Below are 10,169 nucleotides of genomic sequence, written 5' to 3' on the forward strand. Positions count from 1 at the left end.
ATGACCCCTGAAAGAATCAAGAAGCTCGATCTTAATAAGGACAACATCCAAGGCAACATCTGGTGAGTCTGTGCCTGATCACGCTTTCCGTCATACGATAGTAACATTCCTTAGGCCGGGTTTGCCGAAGCTTCATGAATTTTTTCTATTTTTCAATATTACCCGTGAGACGAGATTTCGTAGAGACCTGAAGACACTTATTCCTCTGATTACTACGGCGAATGGTGCCTTTAAACACCACGAGCAGATCAGACTGAACAAGACTGAGGTACCCAGTGGAGAAGAAAAGCTACAAGTGATTCCACTTACCGGTGTGAACATCGCCTTGAGCGCCAAAGGACTGAAAAAAGTGAGCTCTCCATCCCTTCTCCTTGTTCGAGGACCATCTCTGATATCCCTACCCAGCTGTTCAAGGATGATAACGACAATCTGAAATCTGGGAACTTCCTAGGAGGTATGCTTGCAGACTTGCAAGGTGGAGTTGCCGGTGGTGAAGGTCGGGATAATCCGGACGACTGGGAGGCAAAATTCAAGCCCGAAGTCGAAGGTCAATATATTGATGGTGTGATTCTTGTCACCGGCCGCTCTGAGCAGACCGCGCGGGCAAAACTGCGCGAGGTAAAACAGCTCTTCATTGGATGGTTTGGTTTCTCTTCCAGCATCAAGGAGCTCTTCGTAGAGTACGGCCACGTGCGACCAGATCCCAACAGCAGCAGGGAACAGTGAGAAGTGATAAATGTACTGAAAAGAAATGGCAACTGACCGTCATCAGCTTTGGTTACCGTGACCTCATCTCCCAACCCCAGCTGGAAGGGCTCGACCCGGCTCCCAAGGGTAATCATGAGCCGCCGCTTGTACCGCCAGGGTAGCTACAATTTTCTGAAAACTACACGCAGTAAATAGTACTAACGTTATATTCTTTTAGGTATATTATTACCAATGCCGACCAAGAGCCTGTTGGTCAGCCGGATTGGGCGACGGATGGTAGCTTCCTTGTCTTCCGCAAGTTGAAACAGCTTGTACCGGAGTACAACAAGTAAGCAGGTAGAAGTGTGAATATTTCACCGGAATAGTCTGACGAGTGCTTAGATGGCTGGATGATACGGCTCCTGAGCATCATCTGACCAGTGATCAGCTGTCAGCACGCTTAATGGGCAGATGGAAGAGCGGTTTGTGGCTGAACCTACTGTATATTCATGAAGGAAACTTACAAGATGACATAGGTGCCCCTGTGTTTCTTACGCCATGGGAAGATGATCCCTCGCTCGCTGACTGCAACAACTTTGACTTTCAACCCGGCAATAATCAGGAGAAGTGTCCTTTCGCCGCGCATATTCGCAAGTGCAGACCTCGCGGAGATGTCAAGGACCAGAATACTTTTTCCATATTGCGTCGGGGCATACCCTATGGGGACGAAGTCACTAAAGAAGAACACGATGAACAGACAACAAAGAATGAGCGTGGAATGCTGTTTCTGTGCTACCAAAGCAACATTGCGAATGGTTTCAGGCGAGTTCAAGAGCGTAAGGGATCCCGCCATATCACTAATACCATGTACCGTATTGTCCTTTGATATCTAACAACTGTGAGCAGAATGGTGTAACAAGAACACTTTTCCCCCGCTGAAGAGAGGTATTACTGGCCCTCCAGGACCTGGTGCCGACCCCATCTGTGGTCAGCCTAACGGACCTGACCCATTCGTCATGGGATTATGTGACGGCCAGAACGACAACATTCACGTCGATTTGAAGTGCTGCGTGATTCCTAAGGGAGGGGAGTATTTCTTTTCTCCGTCGATCAAAGCACTGACGAATATCGCCAAGCAGTCCGCCAAGTAATCCCTTCGGTGCATCGTATGTATGCAGTAGAGGTCAAACTTTGGCTGCTGGCATTCGTTACAGATTAGTTACTCATATTCGGTTTGATAATCAATCAATTGCCCCATTTGGGATATGTCTAGCTGTCAGGTTGTAGGTTTGTAGGTCCATCATGTAACATTACTACCAACCTACTCTTCTGTGTAGTTCAGCGTCCGCCAGTCCAAGGTAGGGAGCCACCTCAACGTAAGACTGTTAGGAAAAGGGCATTCAAAATTTCATATAACCACCACGTACAGAAATATTTACAGTTTCTATAGATAAAGAGGCCTAGGATCTACTCTTATCTTCCTAGCTAGCCGATGACTTTTAGGTGACTATGCCGCGGTCAATAGCATGGTCAACCAGCTGCGTCATCGCCGTACGCAATACCTTGTGGGCTCAACCTCTACATGGTTATTCTGAAGCTTCGTTGTCTGTGAGAGGACTGAGCTAGATACAGTTCCTTCTATCTGTAGTCAATGTTTTGAGGCCTTGAATCGCCGTTCCGCGAGCCTTCTAAGCCGACGACGACGAGTACTTCGTCTGGACACCTTTTTAGCCCAGTAGTCATTTACTCCAATAGAAAGCTATCGACTTGAATCAAACACTAGGGCTTGTTCCCCAGATTGAAGTTTGGAAAATATAGCTTAAGAAGTGGGCGGTCTTATGGTGGGTCGATGTCGCATCTTCCTGTGGTATCCTGTATGCCTGGTGTTCTGTTCAGCGGCCTGTGGCGCGCGGCTTTGAAACCTCTGTGATGCCTCTGCGAAGTCCGGTATTGTACCTAAGATGCTACTATCTTCTGTGACATCTTTTAAGTTACCCTCCTTATCTTGACCTGCTCCTCTCGGCATATCCAGTATACTATTGAATGCCCTCCCAATCCTCCGCCTTAATTTCCGACGCAGCTCCTTTAGTCGCGGGCAATCTACCAGCACATGCATTACTGTTCTTTGCTCCGCACACAAACTTGTCGTTTTCGGAAGGTTTCGCTCGTTGCCATGCGTATAGAATCTGTTGGCTTGTTTGGTCCTGGCGCGCTTTAAAATCAGCGCGGCATTCATAACAGGAGACTTTTCGATCGAAAATAAGATACATGGGCAATATACACATTCCCTGTGCTGTAATAAACTGATTGAGCTTACTCGTATACTAATAACAGAAGATAGGATTTTAGAATACCCTTTACCTACAAGTTTAAAGGTAATAGTAATTGAACTTTAATTATGCAGAAAACATTAGCCGGAGCTAGAAGTGCTTGTTAAGTATCACTTAGAGATGGTTATGAGAGTGAAATAACATTCCCTGGATAAGGCTGACTGAATTTATAATAATGATGCTCTGCAATTCAGGGTAAGGCAACACCTTTTTGCAGGCGCACTCAGAGGTGCATCTCATAACATGTTTCCATAGGTATTCATGTAGTGTAGTGAGTAGGTACCATTAGCCAGTGCAGAGCACCAGTATACTTTTTATTACGCGGAACTATTCCTTTAAGACAAACAGTAGGAGAGCTCAAGCCTTTTGAAAGTACCAAAGGAAAGTAGCATCGTGCGGCAGGTTGAACTGCAACTATTAATAAAATCATAAGTAGAAGCACCAGAGCTGAGCCCTTAAAGGACATGGGATAGGTTTGAATAAGCACTTATCTATCCACTGTTAGAAGATTTATGTGGATTGATCATTCAGCTGTGTAACTCACTGCCTTTTTAATCACTGAATACTGCCCCTAGCTTGTCAATATCATTTCCTGCCCTTCCGTAGAACCCGTACAGCATTCTACCATCAGCAGGTTGAACACATTTGGTACCACCAATTCCGCCAGGCTCGAAGTGCTCTTTCTCATCGTGAGTCACCAGTTAGTGAATCAACACGCGAGATGGACCCGTATAGATCCATCCAATCAAGTGAGTCATTACCGTTGAGTTTGATTTCAAAACTGGTATGCAATATTCTCTCCTCTTCTTCCTCTGGGCAATATCCTACTTGGTCCTCTCCACTCCGGGCCCATTTAACTCTGAGATCCTTCAGGACAGTATATTTGTTGAAATCCTGCCCACTGCCTGGACCGTACTATACATCCAGTTGTTCGACAGGCTCATCACGACTATAGAGGTCAAATGTACTACCACCATTACCTCCAGTTGAAGGGCCTTTCTTAACCATGATGCGCAATGACGACTTTGAGACAGATATCAGAAAGAAAGTTTCACGTTGATGATTGTTTCTTACTAATTAAGAATTATTCAAGACTAATATAACTGTGGTTAGATTTTCATTGGCAAGTGATGGTAGTCCGACGTTATTCCAAGGTTCGACAGCACCTTAAATGGCACGCCAGGTCTCAGGTTGGCCAGCTAGCACATTGCTAGAATGGGTTTAATGAAGACCAGATATTGACACGCGAACCCATGCCTAGCATAGCAATGTTGGGGTGGTAGGAGTAAATACCATGTTTTGAATATACTGCGCATTGCGACAAGGAACTGTGCTCTTCTGGATGATGATAGTGCCTGGTTTTGCATAGATCGCCATCTTCTACACAGCTTCATTAATAGCTCCTGTATTTGTAGCTCGACCAGAGCCCAGACTAAACGCCTTAGTGGGTGTGTTAACTATAAGTATGACTACATCTGCTAGTCAGGTCTATCAGCCATAAGGGAGCCAAGTACCGCTGTAAAGATAACTACTGACAAAATAATCCCATCTGTAGCAGCATTCTTATCATCATCCAACGTCACAAAGACAAATGCAGTAAGAAAAAGGTCTTGCCGGAAGCAGGTGACATTGTTCTTAACTACTTAACGGACAAAGCACTGCTCTGTAATGCATTCTAAAGTTGTTAGAGTTCTTTAGGAGATGGCAGAGATCCCTGGATGAGTAGAAAAATAGTCTCTTAGGTGTCTTTTCCTCAATGGCATTGACTGGCCATCCTCCGTAGCATAAGGAGCCTTTTATGCGTTGCTGAAATGGCAAAAACTGTAGGTTAATTTAACATGTTAATAAGTTTGGTTGGACTAGGAGCAACCCTATAAGTAACATTAGATTTCTTGACCCGCGGTATTGCGAAATCTAGAGTTAAAGGCAATAGGTCCTTCCTTGAAATTTGACGTGCATTTTGACTCTTGCCACTAGTGATTCATTGAAAGCTGATTGCATGGATTGTGTTGTGGTAAATTAGAGTAGCTTAGGGAGCTCCTGTACACTATCCTTCGCGGAGAGGAAACCTTCTGCCTTCTAATCTCCGCTCTTTTGCGGGAATGCCAGGCCGGGCCAGGTAGGTCAAATTGCACGATCCATGCCCAGGTTAAGAATAATATTTAATAAGAAAGGGTCCAGATGACAGCCTCAAGGTCATCAAAGCTCTGTTGCATTTATCCAGGCTTATGCTTGCTGTGCGCAGATGCGGCCGAACCATACATCATAGCCGTAATGACCACTGTAATCTAATTCCAAACCCTGCGTTTCCTGTTCACATCTCATATCCTTCGCGAACTAATGTCACTTTTGCGCCTGCAGGTTGTAGTACTTGGCGTTATAAATCATCAGTCATATCTATCTGGTTCGCTTACCAATGTCCTCTTCCTCCTATCCAGAAATGAGAAGCAGCATATATGCTGGTCCATTGCATTGCAACCCAGATTTACAATGATAGGGTTCTATCAGACACCTATGAACACATCGAACGCCGGAGCATACCTGTAAATTCCATATAAACGAAGCTGTCTTGATGAGTTATTATTTGGATATAATGTGCTAGCCTTAGAACTGTTGTAGCAGAGTCGTGAATTGAATTGGAGGTTACATACGCTTCCGTTGAACGAAGCACCTACATACACAGACCTGAATCTAATATTGTTGTACTGTATCGGACCGTTTAGCACCAGCACAAGGTTTCATTAAGTAGCTTGGCAATTATCCTCCGAGAGCCGCCTTTGCATTTGCATAATAGTATAGGAAAACCTAATAGAAGGGAAAAACCTATACCAAGGCAGAAAGGCTACTGCAGTAACACATTGATCCTGTCCTTCAGCCATGGCTACCTACAACTGCCAGAACCATAAGCTGACACAATTCATAAATAAAATTTTGGAATATTAAAGGCAAACTCATAATAGAATACAGATTGTGCTATTTCCGGCACCGAAGTGATGTCAAGACTATGGACCCAGTAGGGCCAAGTACTGGCAATTTACAAGGCTTCAATGGGCATGTCTGATTATACCTGGTGGTTGGGGTTAGACTGTAATCCTGACACACAGATTGACAAAGTTAGATTATCTAGATCCATCCGGCCCGTCCCGTCCCGGCCCGGCCCTAACTCAGAGCCCTGAACCTTGCAGGTTTAGAAATGATGATAATGATGAATTCAATTACCCTGACCTCTCGCTGACCGATATGCAGGTTATATAACTGTATCACTGCCCTTGTGTCTCTATTCTACATGATCCCATTTCTTACGGGTGAACTTAAGCCTCTCATAGGGGCTCTGTGTTTGGCCCTTGCCGTTAGTTCCGTCCTTGCAGCTCCCTTGGTTCGCTTCTACAGAACCTTCCGCGAAATCTAGTGCAGCCTTCACTTGGCTGGTTTCTCCCTTTCTTCCTAGCGTGGTTGAGATGTTGCTGACGTTTTCGACCTCTCTGTGTAGTTTTTCCCATCGTAGTGTAGCTAGATGTTGAAGCAATCTGAATCGCACATTGCCAGAAGTAAGCGTCCTAGGCATGAAGCCATGTAAGCACATCATCTCCACTGTTGTCCATTCCCCATAAGTGTGGGCAGCGTAATGATTGGATCCACGGGCAGCCAGAGCGAGTCATGGTCATTGTCTGTCAGTAGATGCTGCATCGTGCTTCTAGTATCAGCCGACACAAGCCGTGGAGGGTTGTCAATGTCCTCTGGTGGGTCGTTGCCCCCCCGTAAGTCTTGCGTATCACTGTCGGTCTGACTCCCGCCTGCTGCCGCTGTCGTCTGGGTACTTGCTTTAACCCTCTGCCCTGTCTCAAGCTCCTCAATCAGCTGTGTATCGTGCACCTTAAGCAGGGGTTATAAATGTGGATGCATACAGTTGTTACGCTGCGACAGGCTGTGCTGGAGACTTTTCCACGCATTGGACCCACTGGTTAGTTGGTCCCTCCCAGGCAAAAAGAATGAACTCTCACCTCCTTCTCTCCACAGCCCTGAGGCCAGTCGACCGACCTAAGTTCCTGGTAGCTTTGGACGACTCTGAGTCGAGAGCATGCTATCCGGTCTTATCCTGTGAACGGTTGTCTTGTGCTGCTGCTGCTGGTGCTGGTGCTGCACCAGCAATTGGAAAACATAGCTGATGATCCAATTATTTATAACCGTCTCCAACTCATTTCACCACCGTAGACAGAGCACCTCACCTTGCTCGAACGTGATGCCACATGGACGACATTGTGGGAACCGAGCGGGGAACCTTGTCAGGGGTTAGAGACACCGGCCTGCATTGCTTCAGACGATGGTTATAGTAGCGGTAAGCAATATGAGCATGTTAGCAGGGATTGCAACAAGCGCTCTGTATGATGATCTCCACACGCAGTATCCTGTGCGTACGGAGTACGTAGCCTAATGAACCATTCACAAGACGACGATCGACACACCCAATATGGTCAATATGAAAAGTGACACGGATCCAAAATCTAAATCCGCGATTGAGAGCGATGGTTCAAGACTCAAGGGCTCGGGGCATGAAGTCCAAAGACTAGGCAACCGCGAAATACCCGAAGGCGTCTGGCTCATCAAAATTAGATTAATATTTGATTGCGTCCAAGCAAGTCGGGGGCCACCGTCTAATGCCTGCATGGGCGCGATACCACTCTACAGACCCGACTGTCTGGGTGAGGCTGTGATAGTTGAGCGTTAGCAGCCCCACGGACTAAACCCCGCAAGTTGAGCAATCAGGACGGTCAAAATTTATGAGTACGAGGTAGAGTTGCATAACTGAACTGCTAAATTTGAATCTGACCCTCACTGAACTCGAAGTGGTGAGGTTTTAGTTTGTAGCCTAGGGAACTGCACCGGATGTAGTTTCTCTACCCTAAAACTCAAAACCATTCAGTTAAACCGCTAGTTATAGTTTTTGCGGTTTTATTAGTTTAGGTTACCTAAACCTCACTGTTTGGCCTAGTATTCCCTAATTTCTAGGACTTCTCTATGATTATTAACATCACTGGATAGCTAGTATCTAGTCTATCTAGATATTAAATATTGGTTTAAAATACCTGGTGGTTGGTGAGATATAAGTAACTAATCGTTTCTGTTACGGAATGGTAAAGGTGGTGATGGTTTATATATATGCATCAACCGTCGACAATTGGTATGCCCCAAGGGAAATGCCCGGGGAAGACCACATAAAACTAGCCCAGCTCCACATGATAACTGCGATGACCGGTTATCTCGTTGAGAACGGTCACCACAGAGACGGAGATATGTCGCCATTCTTTTTTATAATCTGGCCAGTATAATCATGATTTGAATGCCTATGATATGGCCAAAGCCCCTAGCACAGGGAAGTACGAATCCTTGTCGACGAAAGGACGTTGGATGTCGAGGATGAAAGGAAATACCCGGGCATCTTCAATGATTACAAGGTGGGTCCGGGTCAGGCAATTATCTGCTTCGGACTATCTAGACGGTTTCTACTCCCGGAGGACCCTTCTTTTTTTCTTTGATCAGGACTGTTCGTCGATAGCAAGAAACTCCCAACCCAACGCAATATGCAGAATGTCAAAGGAAGGAAATGAGAATATCGTGATATCGTGCAGATGGATTCTAGATAGAGACCCGGGTAAACATGCCCGACCACATTAACCAACACAGCTTTTGCCATTGCCCGGGCAAGATAGAGTGAGACTAGGGAGACCGACCGTCAGAAATGTCCATCGTCAGCCCGGTTATTCTGAACATTATTCTGAACTGCATACATTTTCCAATTCACACACATGTTTGTTTGCACGTGATAGGATACCCTACGAGACGGCTCCGACCGACCCCGTCGGGCCTGCTCCTATGCCGCCCGGCACCCCCCGCCCCGGCGACGGCATCCTGCCGGGACCGCCTCCCCCGCCGTCCGGGCGGGACGATCCGGGCATCGCTCGATCCGTCTCATCGCGGGGCATCCGACCGTGCCCGTCACCGGTGCCAGTGCCCCCGGGGTGACTGCAAAACCGGCGTGTACCTGTCAGGATCGGCTCCGCGGACCAGTTCTGCCGGGGGCACTGCTCCCCACCAACACGGCACCACTTCACCAGCGGCCAAATCCAGGCCGTCTGCATCGCCCCGTGGACCCCTCCCTGGTCTGGTCCCTGCGCGACCACCAGCTCGGAATGTGGTACCAGCCGGAGTGTGGAATCCCACCGCGCGGGTGCCCTACTGCGGCAGTGATATATATCTCCGCATCCCACCTCAGTGGGGCCCGCATGCCGGCCGTCCCCACGCCTGAAGCAGCCCAAATGGATGATTTCGCCCAGTGATCTGGCCACCTCCATCATCCCTGGGCCCCTATTGCCCACCGGAATCCCTCTCCCAGACCGTGCATGGCTGACCACGCCGCCGGGGTCCCCATCAGAGGGTTCTCGCGGGGATCCCGCCCCCAGGGCTAAATGCGGTAAGCGCAGGATCCACTAGACCCACAGCAGCCGCTGGTGATGTCCCACTCTGGCCCTCGCCGGCCGCAGCCGCTGGCGAGGACCCCAACCACTCACCGCGCTGGATCTTCCATGACGGCAGCGGCCGGTAATAGCATGAGCTAATCTGCACGCAGCGCCGCGGCCCCTGGCCCGTTGGCAGTGGTGATCAGTTAACAGGTACAAATATTGACCTGGATTGCACGAAAGTCCCTGGCCCTGGACCACTGTGGGATCCGGAGAGAGTGGGTGGCGACTTAACCAGTCTATGCGGCCTATCATCCACGCCTAGCCTGGCCGCACTTGAGGTCCCTTAATGGGGCCGACCAGGGCCATAGACTGGAGGACCTGATGCTAATAGATCCTGCTAGATCCCCAGATGAAACAGGACACGACCAAGGCCAGGAAAAGGGGGGAAAAAAAGCAATGCTTCCTCTTCTAGGCCGCCCGGACCACCACCCCAACAATAAGATAAAGAAAAAGGGGGGGGATGTACATGGCCTAGATATACTCTTAAAAGGCACCAGCCCTGGCCAGCTTTGCCCTTAATACACCCATCCTCCCTTTCCACCCCTCCTCTATCATTACCACTTGGCTCTTAGACGCATGGCCACACCACCGCTGCTATTAGACAGCCCCTGATCATCCACCATGACTGTGCCAC

At 48.0% G+C, this 10,169-nt stretch overlaps 2 protein-coding genes across 2 annotated transcripts; both read left to right on the forward strand.

The window, feature by feature from the left end:
- Aud_010970 (Dyp-type peroxidase) lies at positions 1-1,838 on the forward strand (the record flags this gene model as incomplete). The annotated part of the gene is made up of 8 exons (XM_043295801.1): positions 1-62; positions 115-349; positions 406-722; positions 773-865; positions 926-1,036; positions 1,090-1,169; positions 1,224-1,523; positions 1,594-1,838. 8 exons carry the CDS (start codon positions 1-3, stop codon positions 1,836-1,838), a joined length of 1,443 nt encoding a protein of 480 aa, XP_043151736.1.
- A 6,916-nt stretch (positions 1,839-8,754) lies between these two features.
- Aud_010971 (uncharacterized protein) lies at positions 8,755-9,352 on the forward strand (the record flags this gene model as incomplete). Its single annotated transcript, XM_043295802.1, has 2 exons — positions 8,755-8,772; positions 8,843-9,352. The coding sequence occupies 2 exons, from the start codon at positions 8,755-8,757 to the stop codon at positions 9,350-9,352; spliced, it is 528 nt and encodes a 175-aa protein (XP_043151737.1).
- Between the last annotated feature and the right edge of the window lie 817 nt (positions 9,353-10,169).

The sequence above is a fragment of the Aspergillus udagawae genome, assembly GCF_001078395.1.
Source record: "Aspergillus udagawae IFM 46973 DNA, scaffold_9, whole genome shotgun sequence".
In the NCBI taxonomy this organism is placed as follows: Eukaryota; Fungi; Ascomycota; class Eurotiomycetes; order Eurotiales; family Aspergillaceae; genus Aspergillus; species Aspergillus udagawae.